This window comes from Varroa jacobsoni, unplaced genomic scaffold (assembly GCF_002532875.2).
Source record: "Varroa jacobsoni isolate VJ856 unplaced genomic scaffold, vjacob_1.0 scaffold_1108, whole genome shotgun sequence".
In the NCBI taxonomy this organism is placed as follows: Eukaryota; Metazoa; Arthropoda; class Arachnida; order Mesostigmata; family Varroidae; genus Varroa; species Varroa jacobsoni.
Genome location: NW_019214010.1, coordinates 110,533 through 132,849, shown reverse-complemented (window position 1 = coordinate 132,849; position 22,317 = coordinate 110,533). Strand labels below are relative to the sequence as shown.

Sequence of the window (22,317 nt, the reverse complement as noted above, 5' to 3'; positions counted from 1 at the left end):
ATAGTTGCAAACAACTGAAGGTCAAGAATTGACAAACTTCCTATCGTTTCACTGTGTGTAATTAGAAATTATTTTCCTGCCGCCAGATGACGCTATCTTGGCGAGGTATTTTTATGCCAAGTATCACAATGTTTACTCGCTTTATTTGCACAGATAAGACAATACGACTACCAAATTACGAAACAAAAACCAAAAGTGAAGCCAACATCCGTGTATACCGTACATTGGCAGTCGCTTGTATCTAGTAAGCCATTTTGCTAATGTTATAATTCTTATAATTATTCCCTCTTTATCGTTTTTGGGACGAATGACCCATATCGGTTTGTGTGTAGTAATAGCAAATTTCAGTTTTGCCAGTACAATTGGAAGGTAAATCAGCTTCATGGTTTACGCAATTGAATTTTACGCAGATTTGTTTTGTACGATGTGTCTACTTGGCCCCTTAATATGTTGGAAGCTTTCGCAAAGCTGCCCCTGTCTCTGTTACCGAACGGCGCCATTTCCTCACCGTCCCTACGGCCATCCATCCATCCGTCCGCCCGTCCGTTCCCCGGGGATTTCTTCATTGAGCAAAAGGCCAGTTACTATTCAATCCCGATCCGGTTCCAACCACTCGGCGCAGGGAGCAGCCGCCATCAAAGTTCGTTTCCCGTAGACAAATCATTGCACAGCGAGGAGCGTAAGCATGGCTGGATGACAACTTAGTTTCCCTAGCAATGTTACACTTCCGATTGCGCCTTGTTGCACGGCGGCTATAGGCAGAGAGTGTTTGTGTGTGCCTGCCTTCTATTGTCTTCAGGTTACTACAGGCCTATTTATAATTGTTGCCCAATCCAACCCTGCACATGCGTACATCCCCGCCAGTCTATTAAAACATATGTACCATCAAGCCTACTTTTACTGTTTCTATATGTTAAAACTGGGCAAATAAACAAAAAGTTTCACAGAAATAACGAAATGAAGAGTTGTAATGACACTGCATCTATTTCCTATTTGTAGTGCGCTGATTTTTTTCTAGTACTGGAGGTCCCGGATTAACGTGTATTCGCTGGAATCCCTGCTGTAACACATCTTAGCTGCTATTCTGTGATACGAAAAACATGTTGTGAGTGCTTTGACCCTAAAAAATCTAGGCGCACGGTACACTGTGGTACTAAGCACTGCTGGCACCTGTTGCCTTCATCCAACTTTTACGACGAGTTGTTGCCATTAGTGTCACACTACACATACATGGACAGTTAATTTTAAATAATACTTGCTCTTATAATCGTCAAACGTTTGCTTCGAGAAATAGAACGAGTAGAACAAGCAGCATATCGTACAGCTCTGATGCGTAAACACTAAAACATTACAGAATATACGGACGCCCATTGTATAATAAAAATCATATTTACCAGCCGCATTCGATTAATTTAAATTATACGAGTAGGTGGAATCGTATTCTAATAATTTTGTCCGAATTTGTTTCCATCTACTATCGATCGATATTTCTCAACAAGTGCTGAAGGTGCCACCTAGCGGCAAGTTAGACAACATTAAAAAATATTTTCTTTGCCTAGACCTCTTTACATTGTATATTTATCTAAGTTGTTTGCGATTGGGTGGCTACATAATTAATTGTCATTTAAGAAAGGAAAGCTAAAAAAAAAAGTCAAGACGGTCTTACAGTTTGGTGTTCTTGGCATGGCACTGACAGACCAAATCGCAGTTTTTTCCGTAGAGACCGTCAGCGCACTTTCGCGTTTCGCAGCGTGGACCTACAAAACCCGGGGCACATACGCAGTGTCCGTTTGTCACGTCACACGATGCCCCTACAGAAACAGCGATAGAAGATTAACTGAAGACTTTTCATTGCTATCGTTCAGCATAATAATTATTACAGATGCATCCTCAATACCGTGTTATACTATTCCGAACGTTTCTGCCTTACTTGAGTACCTGCCAGTCAAGAGTTGCCCAAAATAAAATTCACCTCATTGATAAATACAATAAGATTTAAAATGTCTAATATATATTAATGCGTCTCGTTTACCCATTCGCGCAGAACAGATAGTAGCCAAATGCTTGAACGAAGATACATGTAATTGCCTACATAGGCCATGTATTTGACCCAGTTGAATAGCGATGCCTTACCATTAATGCGATAGCGACATGGACAAAGCCTCAAATATTCTTATAAAATATATAGCAATTTACTGTTACTGTCCTCATGGTTATTCGCAATTGCCACCCTCTTTGTTATGAACAAAAAACAAGTTAAACGTTCTTATCGAAGGAACGTGTGCTACGGAATAACATATCGTAGCATGTACTACGGTACGGCAGGTACTACGGCATATTTATTAGGATAGACCATTGAAGCACATTACTGTGAACTGCCCAAAAACAAAATAGAGCCGATTACATGGCCCTAGTTGAAACAAAAAAGCGTTTCCTAGAGAGGATTGTCGTTTCGGACAGCCCGTTTGCGGTTTGAGACATGCAGCTATTTTGGGCAGATCTAATTGCAGTGTTTCTACAGACACACAGGAAAGATGCTCGCAGCAAACCAGTACCTATTATGATGTGTGCTATTAGGAAAACTAGAAGTAGCAAGGGAAAATAACCTATTATTACCGATTATAGTCGTCGTCTGTACTCAACTATACTTCTAGTTACTAGCAGTAAGCGTTTAGATGTAGCGCAAACGTCAAGTAGGTCAGCAATAAACCTATGTTAATTGTTATGTTAAACAATGCCTAGATTTTGGTTTAGGGCAACAATTCTGCTTTAGTGCTGACTCACCATTGAGACAGTCACAGCTTTTTAAACAGTTGAGACCGTACGTGCCTGGAGAGCATTCATCTTGACATCGAGAGCCGGTATATCCTGGAAACGGAAACGAACGAAATAGTAAACTATCGTTAATCAATCAATGTCCTATATTGAGCGTCAGTCACCTAAGTGCGCTTGGCCAATACACTAAGCGTTTTTTTGCTAGTCTTTATTAGTATATTTGCTTATAGCATAAAAGCTGTATTTGAAAACACCATAAACTCTAAGTATAACTTAATATATAGCTGCTGAAAAGTACTTTTTAGCAAAATCAGAAAATATACTTACACTATATAGTATGGGTTGATAAACTAGCCATTTTCCATAGTAACGTAAGCTACAACTAAGGCTATGGCGGTTATAGTGTGCAGTATACAACTACGAACCTGGCGGACAATGACATCGCCCAGTAACATGGTCGCATAAGGCATCGTTGTAGCAAGGACATCGTAGGCTACAATCAGGACCGTAGAATCCTATAAGGTTCAATACGAGCATCCGTATGTTTGTTGAAGTTCAATACGCCACTAATAATAATAATGTAATAAAGAATATCAACTCTGGGCATGCCTTCGGACCAAAGGGCTTTTGAAATGCTAACGATATGATTAAATTGTTTAATTATTGAACGGATTAGATTAGATTAGATTTATTTGTTTTCAGTGAGTGTAAAAAAAGATTTAAATGAAATTGCAACAATTGTAAAACAGGCAAATAGCTTGTTTACGGAGAACTTTCAATACGTAAACTGTGTTAACTCTAAAAATCCGAAAGTTATAATATATTGTTTACAAACACTTCAATCACCACTCGATTTCAATTCGAATATCACCCTTCTTCGTTGAAAGCGTTATGTAGCATTCATTTAGTGGTAACAAATGCCACTCTCTTAGCTAGGAACGTTAGTTGAGTTTGCTAACGTGAAGTTTATGGTTATTAGTAATTATATTTTGCTGCATTTTCTCAGCAAACACTACGGAAAGCATCTATAATTCTGCTTATTACTCAGAAATGCTGAACTTGCCTAAAGTAATTTGACCTTGAGTTAACAGAAAAACAGCAGAGTCAGAATGGCAAACGTAAAATAGAAAGAGCCACAGAGAGGGCACAACTGTTCTGCTCATTCGGACTATGAATTCTTGTTACACGCCTCCTATACCTTGACCTTTTTTTCTTTTCTTTTTTTTTTTTCAAAATCACTGCGACAATAAATTCTATTCGAAGCGCTTTAAAACTAAATTTAATTTTAGTTTAATTTACCGTCCAATTCTACTTATTTCGCTTCCACAAAGTCTGCTCGTGCCCATTTTAAAAGCTATTGCACTACTCCCAGAGGGTAAAAACCACACACACACACACACACACACTGTAACACAGACGGGATGAAATATGAAAATCAAGCTATAATAATTTGTTTATAAAATTCAAATCCAGACAGTGGATTTATATATGCCGATTAATTTGGGTCCGTTCTAGCTACGGAGCGATCTGCATACGTATAATTGAGCGGAACCTGCCTCCAGCGGGTTGACGAGGTTTATCGTTCCCACTCAGTAATTCTCTTCAGCTAGGCAGCAGGCCGAATCATCAACACAAAAAACCTACAAGATCTTGCTTTTACTATCATTATTTCAACTCAATACAGTTACTAAAGAGTAATCAACGGGCACTGATCGTAGGTATATGTAGGTTAATGGTCAGGCTGAACGAGTTCTGAGCTTTAACTCTTCTAATTAAGTCCGAATTCGTCCGAACACTACGGTGATAAAACAAAGTTAGCCTCACGTAAGCAAATAAGAAGAGCGCTTTACTGAAGAAAAACCCTTAGAAGCAAGGTATTTATTTATTTATGTGAATTCAACACGTGTAACCGTGGATCAGGCTCTCACTAAGGATATAACATATGTACTCTAGTTATCGTGCATCTGGAAATTGTTTCAGCATCCACTGTTACGTATGCCCGACGACCGTTCGTAACTCGGTGTAGTTCATCTCCAATAAATTTCTGCTAGAGAATCTAATGGCATTTACATCAATCAAATAAAGCTGCGTATCGTGCAAATATAACGAGTTCAAATTATTTGTATAACATTGAGATTAATTCAATCTATAGGATCTTACGCCATCTAAATATATCTTGCCTCTGTGAGGAAAATCTCGTCATATACTTAGAATAATGAGATAATTCGCCTTAGTCACTCTACTATGGCACATGTACTCAGCATTCTCCAACAAAGGTGGCCTATGAACACTGCTGCAGACAATGAGTCAGAGCGCAAATATTCCAGCTCCTCACAATAGATAGCAGAGATATTGTAAATGCGGGCTGGTGTTTGCAGTGTAATTAGATTATTGAAAAATTTAGTGAATTTAGAATGAGTTTGGTCAAAGCGTGTTGGGCACCTGAAATGTAGGGGTACAGCTCTCCCGACCATCTGTGTCGTTCCAGACGGTATACCTTATACCGTATGTTAGCCTTCGGGCATCGACCCGAAACCGGTCTTGGCACAAAGACAAATGCACGCCGTGTCGGCAGTCACGTAAATCCTGCCGTCACTGCCATGTGACACTGGTGCTACTAAAGCCGTCGCCTTTAGCTCTTGCTGACGTCTACGCCGCTGTCCCCGCGCCCCATCGGCACCGCTGCTACCAACACTTCAATTCAGTCCGGGTCCCAATCCTTTACGCTGCCTCTTGTCTAAACTCATGTCCTGTTATTCCCCGCTTTAGCCCCATCGCTTCTCTCTCTCTGTCTATCCTTTTGTACAGCTTCTTTTCCTCATATGGGACGTATAAGGTGTTCTTTACAACGCCGCGACGCCGACGCTACTGTACATCTTGGACATGAAGCAATCAGCAAATCGTCTGCAACCAATACACCCTCTCCACCTTCATATATTTCTCTTTCTCTATTGTTTTCTCTTTCATCGCTCGTGCTGTCTGTTTCGTTAGCCGAGTCTCTCTATATAAATTTATTATTATGCGAACCCGACCGGTTTCTGTGAGGTCTATCGTTGGGAAAATGGACCTGCGGCAGCAGTGTGCTATGTTGGAAGTGAGACCCCCCCCCCCCCCCGTACAAACCAAACTGTCATATAGGGAAGCTCTATGTCTACTTCAGATGGCAGAACGCAATTCAATGAGAAACATTCCTGAAGGAAGGAGAGGACGAATGAGCTAAGAGAGAACTGTGGTCTTGGTCCCGCTGCCATGTCAAGGATATATTATTGTTATATAGCAGACGGACGAACCAAAGGTACGGGTCAGCAGCGGCACTACATATGCGGTATAGCGACGAGAACTACTACACACAGGAGCGCAGGGACACAGAGCGGTAACTACGATTCGACACTAAGAGAGTCATATGACTCTCTTAGTCCATTTCTGCGTTTCATTTGAAAGAGCCTGGACAGGATGACAGTAAACGGCGGTTAAAAGCGTTACCCTCGAAATTGAGACCTCCGTAAGAAGAGAGTTGAGGTTTGAGGCTTTCCCAAACATGAGGTGGACCGCCGGACGGAAGTAATACACCAGAGATATGCCCAATCCGCAACCTTCTGGGGCTCGACGCATTTAGTAACCGTTCCGAAAAGGAGTAAAGTCCTTCAAGATAAGGAACGGGAATAAAACCAGCGAGTGGGACGACTGCAATGCAATCCTGACGTGGCGACGCAGAACAGATACGCAATGCAATGCAAAAAGCACTGAACAGGGTTAAGTTCGCCGTTACTCTGCCGGCGTTCGTATAAAAAGGAAGAAGCCTTGCCTGTGTAACCAGAATTACGAACGAATGCTTGATACTTGTTTAACTTTACGTTATATCACTGTAGTCGCTGTTTGAAAAATAGAAAAGGGCAGTGAATGTATTACTCTAATAATGCTTTGACAGCCCAGCGGCTATAATACATGGATTCTGCTAGTATCAAAGGATTACGAATAGAACGTAACAGGTAAATATTAGTTATCATTTTTTAGGACTAAAATCCTGTGATGCTGGTAACCCGACATGGAAGCACAGTCCTACCGTTTCTAGAAATCTAGCAAATAAAAAAAACGTGTAAAACAGAATTACGTAGTGTTCTTGTATTAAGAACTACAAAGTTGAAACTGAACCAGGCTACCTGTTTAATAGTACGGACGGCCAATTTATTCTTACCGAAAAGTAAAGACTTTTCCAAACGACCTATCTAGCTCTTTAATTTAAACTTGTGCCGTCGACTATTCATAATTATATTAATAGAATGAAACACTTCAAAAAAATACTTTCACATTGAATCTACCATCCGTGGGGATTCCGTCGAAAAATCTGTACTCTAAAACAAAAAAAGAAATCTATCTCTCTAAGCGCATCAACACTTACATAATTGCAACGTCAATTCTTCACTTAAACTGATACCGGTAACTTGCATTTATTAGGATCTAAGTCTGGAGAATATAGAATCCAACCTTGAATTCCAAGGTTCCTGTAATCCAGCACATCGAGTTTTTTCTTTTCAAGACGCACTGTGTATGGCCTATTGCTTTGCGCTGTGGCCTATCCATGTTTTTTCGAATCTATTTGCCAACTTTAGCCAACTAATAATTTCAGTTTGTCGAACCCATGGTTCATAAGCGATAGAATGGTGCCTGTCAGACGTTCCTGTTGAGCGAAATTCTCGAGTTGGATTGATGTATAAATACACGTCTTTTGATCCCTACGAAATTTCGTGTGGGATTTTTCGGTAGTAACATAAATAATACTTGGTCATAAGAAATAACTCATATATCGAAGATACCAATTTTAGCCGCATGTGTAAATTAAGAGGATTGAAGTAGGTACAAAGAGCTTTAACTGTTAAGGTTTTGATAAGATACTAATAAGGCGTGAGACCGCCTACCCTAAGGCTTCCTGTTAAATGCAGAAAATGTATAAATATTCTATCTGAAAAAAATATACTACTCACCAGAAGGACACGGTACGGCGCAAACAGCTCCAGTCCATCCTTCAGGACAAAGACACTCTCCACTGATAGGATTACACGATCCTCCGTTTTGACATTGGCATTTCGACGCACATCCATCACCATGAGTTCCTGTAATGAATATTTTATCACACATACATTTAATCATCAACTGCTTTAAATAAGGTTTTTTTTTTTAAATTTTTTTATTACCAGCTTGTAACTTTAGGGATATCGTTAATTGTCAATTCAGGCAAAGATAGCTGACCACATGAGTCCAACTACGTAAGCGTATGAGTACAGCAGTGTGATTTTTGATCGAACAAAAAATTATAGCCTTTATACAATGCAATCGCTAATTATGAAGATTAACTATATGGCGTCGATAAACATATGAATAGCAGGGGTTTATATAATTATTGAACAGTGTATATTCCCTAATTATACACCATAATACATTACTAGGTAGCTTGTTATGGATCTCAAGGTGATTAGAAAAGCTGTGCTTGAAGGTTATTATCGTCCAACTAATTATTATTGTGCTCGATCATAAGAAACACATAAATAGATAGATGGTGTGAACCAGGAAAAGGAAACGGAAGACATTAAAAGGTGCATCTGACAAGTATACGTTCGACATGTTGGATATTTATTAGACATACAGACTCGAATTCCAAGCGCACAGCGCTCATAGCCCATGTAGCATCAGCCTAACGTTGGCTGAGCTCGATGAAAGCACTACTGGCACTATGTGCATCTAATGGCGACAGTATGTAAAGTCAGACGTGCGGGCGTGCAGACAGCAAACCATCATGCAGACGTGCTTCTTTTTTTCTTCTTTCCTGCATTTCTCCTCCGAATGGCTTCTGCAGTGTTGCCATGTCCTTTGACATAGCCTCTCGTTTACACTTGCCCGAGTACGGGCGTGAGCTGGTCGTCCTAGTGGTCGTCACAGCCGCCCTTGACACCTGGAAAGCGTAGGGACGGTGGCGGCCGTGTGGGTGTGCCACAACATGCTGCACCACTGTAACGTCTCCAGCGTATCTGATACCTTGTTTTAGTGACGTATTTCGGCAACTTTTCCTTTGACCTTGTAGTCTTTTAGCGTTGCATCTCTCTGGCTTTCTGACCTTATACCCCATCTTCTTTCGTATTACATTCTGTCGCGTACATCTTCACACGGCTCAGCCGTAAACACAGACGCCTATTCGGGTCAAGAGATAATTCCACTACGCGTCTTGCGATGCCTTCCGCACTATTCTGAATGGCTTCCCATTGTAACGAAATCTGAGGAATTTCAATGAACGCTGTGCTTATTCGAACAAGGTTGGTAAACTTATTTCTATTTCGACCATCTACAACTGCCCCAGCGTTTTGCACCTCATCCACAGGAAAAGGTTTACGTTCGAGTCAACCTGTCCGACCCCCTTTGCACCGAGCTCGGCTAACCTGGCATTTCCTCGGAGTGACTCCGCGCTTGCATGAACCCACCATTGCGTCGCTTTGTCATTGTATGACGTTATTGTATATTGAATTGTATCGTACAAGCATTTTAACTTCAAGATAGCGTAGAACATTCGAACTTCGATTGAGTAACGAAATCAAGCTAAAGAAGGAAAAAATTACTACTCAATAGAGAAAGAGAGAGCACGCAAAGGTAAATCATCGAACGTAACGGCAGAGTGGAACGGGACTTCAAGGAGAAGGAACAGCGCTAAAGTCACGACCCTCTGGTTCTTCGGTGTTTACTACCGACGTCTACCACTACTGTCCATTAACAGCGTTTCACTTATCCATTAATTAAAGTTCCCGCAGCGGGTTCATCTATGGCTGCTTCAACCTGCAGCCCCGTGCAATGAAGAGCAGTCCACAACGAATGATGCCCGGCTAACCAGTAGTGCTTCCTACTTTCCTACTCCGACAAAAGCAGCGTTGTTACCATCGCTGCAGAATGCGCCTGCTTGCACTTCGACCACAGCAACTGCTGTCGATACTACAACTCGTAGATTCTGACGCTTGCGTCACGGTCCACTTCCAGCTTTCACATCGTACGTTGAAAGGAGCTGTTAGCTAAGGAGGAATGTGTTCATGTCAGCTTCAAAATGAAAGCAGCGTATCGAACAGCTAAATGCCGTAAGGGGTTCTAAACACACAGCCGCGATCAGGGGACAAGATGTGTGAGGGTGGCTTAAAGCAGTGCGGCTGTCGCTTAAACTTTAGAACTTTAGAAGATTTCTTATACAGTAATGTTGAAGTTAGACTCAGTTAACTTTCATGGAGTTCTTCACTTTGATTACAAAGGTAGCAAAGTGATTGACACTTTCGCTACACGATAAGCTCTAAGAAATAAAATTTAGCACTATGACTAGAAGCGGTTTTTGCTCATTTAAAATCATACCGCTTTTTAATTAAAGCCGTTTTGCGAAGAATAAAACTGGCAAAAAGAAAGGCGGATCAAGAAAACGAATTATTTAATATAGGCTCATTAATGACTCCGCTGACAACAAACCTGGAGGACAAGTTTCCTGACAAAGAGGCCCTCGGAAACCCGGTGTACAGGTGCAAGCGCCAGACACGTGATCGCAAAGGCCCCCATTACGGCAACGGCATTTTTGTCCACACTCATATCTGTAATGCGAATGAGGAATTGAAAACGTTAAGCTTAATATGCAGTTATTTCCAATAATGTTGAATGAAGAAAATTGAATTCCTTATTGTCAGCAGAAATAAATAATTCTTAACTTCACTTAACAAGTTAGACATGACATTCGATCGGACATATCTAACTTATACGACTGCCTGCCACAGAGGAACCGTGTCTCTATGCAGGTTATGAATTCCACAGGAACGCGAAATATAGATAGGTTTAGGATTAATAGAAGTCGCCAGTTAGGTCAATCTCTCGATTGTAAGAATTCTAGAAGCCCATTCATCACACGGGACAGGTCAAACGTTTAAAGGAAGAGGTCCAGTTAGATAAACGAATTTCATTAACACCAGCTTAGTTACCCAGCTATGGCTAAAATTATTAGTATGAAATCAGAAATGATTAGTCTTGTACCGGTAGTATAGAAGTTTAGGCTTGCTCCCCCGTTCACTTGTCCAATTCAAGTTAATGATTTTAACAAACGAGGCAGTGAATTGGGATTTTAAAAAGCTATATCGTTCCTTATGTAATTGCTCTGGTAATTTAGCTGCGCATAATATTCTATGCCAGCTGTGCGATTCGATATCTAGTCGAATTAAACTCTGGAACTTAAAATAAAATCTGGAACTTCGTGGAATGGACGTATATGCTCATGCAGGTAAGTGCCGTTCGCAACAATACATATACCTGAGGGGGGGGGGGGTCAATCCAGCCCCCAGGCAGTTTAAAAGTGCATTGTTTACCGCAGTGAAAATACAGTTTAGCCAGGACAAGATGGTAATCTTTTGTGCGATGGTCACTACATAGCCAAATTCTGCCCTAGCTCCAACAATGAGTTATTGCGTTTGTTTTAGCCTCTAAATATAGCAGCTTACAAATGCAGTCAAAGCTGACGCAGAGATCATCGGTGATAACTAAAGTCTTCTTATTTGTGACTTAATTAGCGAAATCTGCGCTGATGAGCGTGAAATACAAGGGCGCTCATAATTAATGCCTGTGAGTTTTTCCAAAGATCGGGTTTATTGGGTCGCTTTTGTTCTGTGTTCGATACATTGGGATTGTTACAATCTGCATTTATCTATTGGGCTCGAATATTCGATTCCTGAAGATGACAATAACCCACTAAGGACACCCATTGTTAGTTATTAGGTGTGAGGCAACGAGTATTTCCATTGAATGCTCATTATCTTATCATAACACACTGGTCACTCTTTGCGGCACACAATCATGCTCTGCCGAGCAGCAGCGATACAGTTTAGTATCAATCCCTGTCGTATGATAATGTCCTAAATAGCATCATAATGACAACTACACTTACCCGTATGTGCCGTCGTTGCACTTTTGATCGCAGTGGTCACCTTGCCAACCGGGCTTGCAAGCGCACGCTCCAGTCAGCGGATCGCACCTTGCTCCATTTCGACAGGGGCAGTCACGTTCGCATTCAGCGCCCCACATGCCCGCGGGACACGCTAAATAAACAACAGCAATATAGCGAAACGAGGCGACAGCAGGAGAGACGGGAGAAAATTAAAGGCAGGAAAAAGAGAACAGCGCGAGAGATAAACAGTTAGCACGGTGGTGACATTTTATGAGAGAAAACTATCACGGTGCCTACATAGTAATAGACACACAAGTATCACGCCTACCAGAAAATACAGTACTAAATTAAGTCGATTCATGATACATTCATTCATATGTTGCATGTTGCAAATATATACGCCTTACTTATTGTCTGGTTTTTTCCTCTAGATTTAAAAATCGTCATCTGTTTTTATGCGTTATTATTATTCGATGGTAAGCTAACTGATCCGCGATAGTTGCGGTTAGCATTAATCTCATACTCAATTGTAAACTAAATGCTCTTTATAAATAAACATTTAATCTTGTAAAGGAATAGCAATTAGAAACGGCTATCGAATGTCAAGTTGAGTCATTCTTGTAGCCGATTTAACAGCACTATACCAGCGTGAACTAGAAAGGTCTGATTGTTTATTTTACAAATCCCAACGATAACCTAGGTCTCTGTGAATACTCGAAAGTATTGCCGAACCTTAGAGTAAGCTGAAATAGTTGAGAAAAATATCTCGATTATATCATAAATACATACGAACGTATTCCGTGCAGAATCGATAGACGGCTACATCCATCTGAGCTAATTATGACCATTTAAGTTGTACTTACTGTGCAACACTGCAGATTGAAATGCAGCATGAAATAGAACACAAGCGTACGCTTTCACCTGTTAGGATAAGCTAGTACATGAAAATATACCTTCGTACCACTTCAGAAGCGGAAGAAAAAATAATAATACCAATGTCAAATAAAATTTATAATGGTAAATATTAGAATGGCGTTGATGGTGTTTTTCCTAAGGAACCAAAGTGTACCTTTTGGCTAACGCTCGTCGAATGCGGAAAAATACGATTACTCTAAAATAATAACGTGAACGGTTCCGAAAAAAGAAATTATCTTACAAAAATTGCAGGTGGGACCGCCATAGCCAGGAAGACAGTCACAGGTTTCTGGTCCTGAACAGGTGCCATGGAGACAAGGGTTACTGCATAGTGCTGCAATTTCACAAATATACGACAGCCATTAATTTACCATGGTACAAATTTAGATTCTATTTTTTTTTCATTCAAATCCGCGGCTTACAATAGGGACGCCGGACGAACGACCAGAAGTTATTCTCCAAATGTACGATTAAAAATTACGAATCATAGAGTTATTGGATATAGCTGTTATGTAAATCGCAGATTAAAGTTTAAATAAAGCCACGGCGCGCGGCTGACTAGCATCGTCCGACCCATACACAAAGCTGCGTAATTATATCTAGAGCGTTAATGTTGAATTGATTTAATTTCTCTAATGAACTGAAAATAATGTAAATAGAAAAACTCACAAAACATAATGAAGCTGCCACTGACGACTTTTTCACAGAAACATTTTACCAGGTTGATATACAGTACCTCCATACTGTGCTACCAATTCTGGCCGCATACCTCACACCAATCGAACATTAACTGTCTCTGTTTTACGTAGGAAAATCTCGCAAAAACTAGAACATTTTTTTTTAATTTTTTAAAAAAAAATTTTAAAAAAAGAAGAGGACAACTTCGAAACCGCGTGAATACGCAGCTTTGCCTACCTATTGGCGCAGATTGAATGAAATTTACCGATCTGAAAGTGGTTGCTCTTGTTATCAAAATGAAGGTCGTTTAAATATATTGGATGCAGTATTTTCAATGTTAAGCGTCATAGCAGTTGACATCATTCTAGGTCCCTTCTGAATAACTGGGCCATCGGACATTTAAGGTACGCAGCTGTAAAGGGTCGTTTAAAATTTTCTGTGCACCAAAACAGAAAGCTTCAAAGGCAGCCGCCCCCTACCCATGTATGACGTCGGCATGAAAAGAAAGGACATACGAGGAATATGGGAGGCTAGGGGTGCCGAGCTGCTCGATACTGCATCAGAAGCCTGACTCGGCTGTGCTACCTCTTAAGAGCTATGAAGACACTTAAGGGATAATAGGGAAGAATTATTCTGTGAAGAAATAGCGATAGAACCAGAGCGTCTTTGGGATTGATTAATCATTCCTTACGGACAGTACAAAGAAGGCCCTGCTCCTGTCCACTACTTAATCAAATTTAAAGCTGCCGCTGGTTTGAAGTGTTAAACTTTTCTTATAAGGTAGAATCCTGATGCTAATGGTGCATGCGTCTGTTCGTAAGCAGAAGTATACATTAAACGGTGTTGACTTTCGATACGTTACGACATGCTTAATTAAATCGGCTGAAAAAACTATCGTTGATCTGTCGATCAGGTCGCTTGTCAGTTTCACCACTGAAACATGTGTGTGTATATGTACAACCAACAGATTTGGCCTATAGAGCCTCAGACGACAAATCAAATCAACAGTTGCGTCTTCCCCTGACCTATTTTGAAATGAGAAATTTCACAGTATGACTAATGGACAAGTACTTTCCAACGGGACTTTGTTATTTTCCGCAGAATTTGACAACGTCCTTAGCCTTAAATGGCATTTTGCATTTATCCTTTGTTTACTTATCACAACTTGACAATTTAGCTAAATTCGATTACCTATAGTCGTATCATATCAACGTGTTTTCAAGTGCCGCTAACAAATGAATTTAAAAAGAACGAGTTTAATAAGCATATGGTTCTATTCTCTTCAAAATATTCTAGGATGTTCATTTTTGCAACCAGGTGCCACTAGGTATTATTAATCATTCTCTGGGTGGTGTTACCCTAGGGCTCTACTGCTGCATCATTGCACATGCTGGCCACGTTGGCGTTTTTGTTTATGATCTACACGCTCTTCAGGTCATGGCCTTGGAGCTAAACTTCTTTAAACTACTTTTGTATCTATGTCTTGCGTTTGGTAAATCAACGGTCTATACGTTTTCGTTACTTTTATTAGCTATATATATATATATATATATATATATATATATATGTTATGTTGGTCTCCGATTTCGTTATAAATAAAAAAGAACGCTGGTTTGGCAAAGGTGTAGTTGAAGAAAGGGTGAAAGCTAGGTCCAATTATAAAAAAAAAAGCACGAATTTCTTATCAAGTTTTTGATCGTTCTTTTGGTTAGCTGGAACGAAGAACGGCGCTCCTTTTTAAAACTCATTATCCGAAACTGCCATCAGCAATCGCATCAGGGGCTGGCAAGAAGTTACCTTATTCATCAATATTGTATACGCTCGCTTGCACGGTACGTGACAAAGAGATCACGTCACCCTATGCCGTTCGAAACTGTCATACAATCCGAGCAAAAAAATCATGTGAGGGCTCCAAAACACGCGCAATCTCGTACGTCTATATTACTTCGCAGACGCCCGTGTACATGCCATTTGAAACATCATCGTCGCCATGCTGCGTGGCATCAATGCCGAGCGAGTCGATGAGCTGTGTTCGGCATCTATCCATCTAGATACGGAATCGATCCGGCGACCTTAAGCCAACCACGCTGATTGATTGCTTATGTATACTCGCTCACTGACTGATACACCATAACCAAGCTCCGGATAGTAGATACTTACGTATGCACCGCTCGCCATCACTACTTTCAACGTAACCCTTGCAGCACGTCGGCGCATTACGAATTCGCTCACGTTGAACCTGTGATATGTTAAAAAAAAAAAATTAAATCGTATTTATCCTTAAATTCTCAAGTAAATATGTCCTTTTATATGTTGAAACGTCTATTGAAGTACAGTTCAAGAGTCTTCGATGTCCGGAATTTTCATATCAGATCGTCTCTAATTTGCAGACATGTCTGATATCGCCGTTAGTATCTAAGTGCTAAAATCTCTTCCCTGTTTGTATATTAGGCATCGATTATATATATATATATATAGCACGAATATAGCACGTTTCTCTAACACTATTGTCGACAAATTCAGTAGGTGTCTCATAGATGATTGTATGGTATGAAAAAAGAAAGAAAATCATCAGCCGGGAGTAATGCCGAAAACGTTTGAACACTGCGGTGTTTTTGCCAACCTGTTTATAGGCTGTAGTGTAGTCCGTTCGGTATTTGGAGCATCGCGGCGGTACAGCGAAGCACCATGTATAGGTTCGCACCTGGTAGGGTTTGCGGAATGCTATCGTCTCATTGGCAAGGTACCTAAAAATCATATTTGTAGAAGAGAATTAAAGAGAACCGTATCGCTGTTGCGGTAAGGCGATGCATATACAAGCAAAAACTACCCTATTCTTTGCTACATCTTCATTCACTTTAATTTAGTCCCTACCCGAGGTAAATTTAAAACATCACCTTTTATCACTTCTTTTGAGCGAATATTGCCACTGCAGGCGCAATGCGAATACCTGAGAGCCTGGCAGAGAAAAGTGTTTTACCAAAAAAGCCACCGTCCCAATATATGTTTATGCATACATGATACAAACAATAAAACAACTATGATAAAAGTTAATTTCTACGTAATCCAGCGTAAAATTAATGTGTTATGGACGCGAACATTAATATTATTGTGTGAAAGCATTTAGAACATAGGATCGGTCCCAAAATGAAGGACCGAATGGTACAATGGTGCGAAAAAAAAAAAAAAAAAAAAAAAGAGCATTCTAGCAATCTTTAAAGATGTTAAGTTTTAGTGGGCTTTCAAACGAATCAAGATTATCTTCATTTTATCAGAAAAAAAGAATGAAGCGGCTATGTCTATAAACTCATCTAATAATGTGGTATACTCGAGGTGCTACCATTGTGTGACGGGCCCCCCGTTCCAACCCAAGCACTCTTTTGGTCCTAATAATTTTATTTGAAAATATTATTAAGAATAAGTAGTTATGGCAGGTACTTGATTGTATAACCAATTCATTAAGTTTAGGGCAAAGTGGCCATACAATAAACAACCATAAAGAAAGTAAACAAAACCGCTGTTATGGCAGACTGCTCGTTCGTTAAATCACTACATGATTTGTCAGGTTGGTCTCTGTCTATAGTATAGTTATTGTATACTTAGTACGAAAGAAATAGTAAACATTTTTACGAATAATAGTATATTCTATACTACGTAAATTTTGAAAATCTAAAAAATTAAATATCCTTTTTGTCACTTGGACAATTACAGATTTAATGTGATAAATTGAAGTGAAGCATTATTTTGTTTCTAGTGTTTGTAATTTTGATTCTAGAAAAGATAATTACACATCATTAAACTTAATTTATTTGGCAGACAAACGCATCAAATTTAGAATCTGAATTTTTATTTAGTTTATTTTCCTAATTGAAATGGCAAATTAATACGTAAGATGTAAACTTCATCTTTATCCTTTTAAATTTTGTATAACCTCATTCTTTTTACTGGAAGTTACCATTTGGATTGAGCTTTCTTGATCACAGGATGTTTATTCTAATAGACATACAGCGATCTCTAATAATTTGTTCAGTGGGCTTTTAAGAACACTTTGGATGCATTGATAATAAGCTTGTGGAACTGACCAGCAAAAACTTCCGTTTGTGCACAAAACTCGACTCTATTTATCAAAATGACCCATTTAAAATACTCAATTAACTGTACCTATAATAGAACAATTATCAAGAAGTTACCTCGTTGGATCTTATTTACTTTATTTATATCGCTTTAATTGAGAACATTTTTCATTCAGGCATGATTTTTAATAAAACAAAAAAGAAATTATTAAAATAACAAGCAAGATCGCATATACTCGTTAGCGACAAGATGGAAAAATAAGTCGAAATGAAAAAGCAGCGCAGGTATTTGAAATTTTCGCGATAAGAATGCCAGCTAGTTCTAACAAACGTATCAGATTCGGCACGCTATACTGGCAATAAGATCGACCTGCCTGGAACCTTGCTCGTCACGATCCTCGTTAACATTGTCGAGTTACAAAGAGCACATAGTGGTATCATACTTCTCGAATTTTCGTTTCATTATTGTCACAGTTTCATTCATTACTTCAAGTCGAATTGCAAACTTGCCTTTTATCGCCTGCAAATAAAATTACGTCACATATTTGTCTTAGGCCTGTTTTTTTCCTCGATTTTCACTTGGGCTTTACAGACCTTGCCTTCCATCCTGAAAGGCACGAACCTTTAGCAAAGACTTAAAATGTTGCAACCATTCGTCGTGGACGCGAGCAGCATTAAACCAGCTCGTACAGTCAATTGAAGAATATCTTTTTGGGACCCCAATAAAAAAAAAAAAGTTCAAATACTCTAGATGGTTATAATAGACCCGCAACTAATAATATTTGTCGGAAAAAAAGCAGTAGAGTTTTTGATGTATTATCCAGTTCGCAGACGCTGACATGGAGCGCCGCCAAGCGAATTTTTCGTCTGCACCCTACAATGCTACATCGCACTGGGCCGTGGGGCCAAACAAAGCTCGACGAGGATTACCCACGGCGGTTGGATTGTGCAGAGGTCACCGAGCACATCGAGACAAAATGCCGCTATTCTGTGTATGATTTTTCCAGAGTGATATTCCTCAATATAGTGGGATGATCAATCACAATATCTGACACAGATCGTTTACAGGTAGTGCTGGACTTCTGAAGCCAAGTAGGCAAAGATCTACAACAACACACATGGAATGGACGACAGGACTAAGATTTTGAATTTGCTGTACATTACAATTTAGTTAATAACAGCTCCGTCCGACATATGGTGTTGGGAATCGTCTAAATATTTTCTGGAGCTCGAATAAATGTTAATGCCTATTTAGAGAATTATAGGAACGTGTCGTAAAGTATAACAACCTCAGGCTTGTGCCACCTAACTGCTATTTACTGCCTCTCCTGTTTGTTTCGAAGTATGAGGCATTCAGAAAAAAAAACCCCAAGACCTTCATTTAATGGTCATCCGCTATAACTCCAATGATCGCTTTCCTAGGCCTTCGGAAAGAGGCATTAATAACTGCCATGTATGGAGGCAAATGTTTTCTTTCTAAGCACTCACACGATCTGACATCAAGTTTACGAAGTAGATATATTTTATGGTTGGTTTATGGTTAAGCATAGATCACACAACTACTATAAAAATGGCTTTTACGCATTAATTCTACTGTCGCATATTTTTCAATGTACATTAAGAAGCCTAGTGTCACGGCTGCCCGATGAAAGAGATCGCATGGTAGCCCGAGTGCGTTTCACGCAAACTCAAAAGAGGCGTATTGCTTATACCGATATTCACTAGCCTAGATAAAACAACAAAGGCTGCTATTTATCGCTTGAATTTGCCTGATTTTCAGCTATTTTCCGGCGGAAATTTATTAGTCAGAACGAACATTATATTGGAAACATCCCTTATATATCTGTTGTATTTGAAGTAAACGGATCATAAATCCGTGGTCTGAACTACAAGGCGAGCTTTCAGGCGTGTGTCCACAAGTGATGCCCGCCAGCATGTTTACTGAGGGCGAAACGTTGCGGCATTGATTAGACGTTAAACGTTCCACTCTGACATTTACCGTCTTTTTGTTGCTCGCGACCTGCTAAAAAAACCGAACCGCACCTTAAATGAAACGGATAATTTTAATTGAGGGCTCCACAGGCTTTTAAAATTATGTTAATTTAGATGCATGCCCTGGCTTCATTATATTGAACCCTTAAGTCGACAGAGTTGTTTACCTATGCAAGCACACTTCGTTACACCACATGTCCCTCAAAGCTACCTAACGGACCCAGAAGAACCAGTCTACTTTACGAAACTTTATAAACAACTGGCCTTAATAATCGGGATTTGAATTTTTAAGCAAGAAGAGCTTGTCTTAGATTTGTCATCAAAAATCTGTCTGGAGATCATCGCTTCTGCTACATGAATATTCTTTATTATATTATGATTGCTTTTTGCCTATGAGGCTATTGAGTAGCTTGTAGAAGACCATCCGTTAGGTTAGTTGATTCAGATTATCAACGAACGGCATGAGGAGAATCCTAAAGATATGCACACACAAGTTGCCCCCTGTACGGCGCCATATAAACTTCTTCATCGGTAGCAGGTACTAAGTGGAGCATTTGACATAAGTGTTATACATTTATCATTGCTACTTTGATCTATGCTCAGCGCATTTACCTTAATTATCTAGCAGCGCTACTACTAGGAGCCTTCCGTTTGACTGTGACGGAAATTTACCGTTAAGCAGCATTATTATTTCTTAGCACATGTTGTCTACTACGCAAAACCTCCACACAACGTAACTCCTACCATTATCATCTAATACAAAAAAAAAAAACAACTGGAATCTGTAAAACTTCTTTAGCGCGATGTTATGCAGTTATTCGGTATAAAACCTGTGTCCATACTGAAGCTAGCCTGATTCAGCAATGGAGAACATTTTGACCGTATTGCCATTCGTTAAGTATCCGTATAGATCATCGAAACTCAGCTCTCCTATAGTATATTGTTTATCTTGAGCGTATGGAATCATCCTTCAGATATTGCATAGCATATGCGGAACGATCGATTTGCCAACTTTTAGAAAACCTAAGTCATTCAATGGCGTGATTTGAGCATTGGCGTAATCCTAGGTAACAAAGATCTACATCATCTCATTTAAAAACAGGGGCAAATTCTAGTTGGATAATGCATAGCTTTGACTTCAGCTAGAAATTTAAACAAGAAATGACAAATAATTATATCCGGAATATTTAGTCTCAGTGAATTAGCAAAAATCAAAAGATATGCCGAGAGATTTGATAGAGATAGCTAAGTTTCACAATAGTGTCATAATAGTTCATAATAATATTTCAATCGTAAATGAAAAAAAAATACCTTTACTGCACTATATCGAACTAAATTGAGTTTGATTATTTTATCTATTTGTTTAACGCATTTATTCTTCGCTCAGTCAACGTGTGAAGATTATTTTCTCATGAATTGTTAGAATCCTAAATGTAAATATTAATTTTTTTTTTATCAGTCTTAATGGACGCAGAAATTTGAGTTACTCAGCTCTTTTTGCCTAGCAAGCGTCTTGAACTTTTATTGGGTTGCATTTATATTCAGACTCTCAATTAAACTAGGTCAATAATTATCTCTTATTTAATCACGCATACCGTGTAAATTAGGGGGTTAATATGTTGCAATGAATCTTTATATAGGACAGACTTTCGCCCTGTCCCGAGCGTGCCTGAGCTAGGGTTTCCGTGGCAGGTCCTGCATCCTTAGCCTGTGGCGATTAACTGAGAGAAGAATACATTAACGCATGAAAATTCGAACAATTTGTAAAACAGGTGGAAATGGATGCAGGAACATTCTAGATGACAGGCCTGTTCCTGCTTCGCTCGTTTTCAGCTCAACAGGCTGATATTATATTGTTAGTGAGTTAAATTTAATTGCATTATTCGCAGAGAAGGCACTAAAGAAACAAGTTTCTCCTTGTCTCATATGTTTGCACTACATTAACATATATACGCTACTTCGTTCCAGTCTAATTGAAAGAACTACAGAAGTATTTACATAATATATCTAGCAAAAAAAAAAGGTTCCCGTTGAATCAGCGATGCAAAATCAAATGCGTATTTACGTTGGTTTACCGTTCATGTTTGATGCAGACGTTGGGCGCCTTTGAATCTAATGCCCAAGAGACCGGAAGCTCACAGGTGAAAATGGCGACGACGAGTAGAATAAGGAGAGCCGCAGAGGTGACTATTGGCTTAGGACGTCGGCTCATGCGCATGATCTGCTCTAACGATGGCAGCAATAATGAAAAAGAAGCGGCCATCATCATTAGGGTCATGTTCTTTGTCACTCTGCCGTTACTTCTGCAGAAGTTGTCGTTGTGATACGTAGGCGTTAAGGTTGCCCAACCGTTCTCGAGTCCCTCGTGTTTCAATACTGATGTTCACGATGCATCTGAAAATCCCATTTCTTGCATTTAGCAACTAACGCACAGTCTATCTATACGTGCTCATATACAATGCACCCTTACGTCTGTCCACCGAAAAGTATTGTCGTAGCGTATCCATCAAAGATAGTGGTACAGCCCTAGGTTTGGTCACTGTAACAATAAGAGTTTATGCTATGGAAGTTATCAGAGATCGAAAGGTAACGGTGGCGTAAATTGGCAAAATGAAATGACAAACACGTCTCTCAAGCATGGTGTAAGATGTTCTCATAAGAATGAATTTTCATAGCCAATTGATTTATATGAAGTGCTAGGTAAATAGAAGTTTACAATTCTTCATAAGAACAAGCCTCTGGGCTCGGGTCAAAGGACCCTACTCTTGTTTTTACGCAGAATTGTGAACTTAAGCCGTTTTTCTCGGCGTGAGTGAGTTACATTTACCTGCTGTCTGATAGAATGCCTAATGGTGATATCGAACGTAAAACTCGCAACACAGAGGTTACAGTTACCTAAATTCCAAATACAAGCCAATCACCTGCTCATAATCGTACAAT

General features: G+C 39.6%; 1 protein-coding gene across 1 annotated transcript in view; it reads right to left on the bottom strand.

The window, feature by feature from the left end:
* The window catches only part of LOC111266683 (uncharacterized), a 62,115-nt gene that overhangs the window by 20,827 nt on the left and 18,971 nt on the right, over window positions 1-22,317 (bottom strand). Inside the window, exons 2-11 of the mRNA XM_086971025.1 lie at window positions 21,453-21,771; window positions 15,936-16,059; window positions 15,473-15,551; window positions 12,876-12,968; window positions 11,720-11,870; window positions 10,264-10,382; window positions 7,758-7,886; window positions 3,201-3,290; window positions 2,785-2,868; window positions 1,667-1,811 (exon numbers count right to left, since the gene is read on the bottom strand). Coding sequence (XP_086827151.1) covers window positions 1,667-1,811; window positions 2,785-2,868; window positions 3,201-3,290; window positions 7,758-7,886; window positions 10,264-10,382; window positions 11,720-11,870; window positions 12,876-12,968; window positions 15,473-15,551; window positions 15,936-16,059; window positions 21,453-21,655 — 1,217 coding nt within the window. The 5' untranslated portion in view covers window positions 21,656-21,771. The remainder of the gene's footprint in view (window positions 1-1,666; window positions 1,812-2,784; window positions 2,869-3,200; window positions 3,291-7,757; window positions 7,887-10,263; window positions 10,383-11,719; window positions 11,871-12,875; window positions 12,969-15,472; window positions 15,552-15,935; window positions 16,060-21,452; window positions 21,772-22,317) is intronic.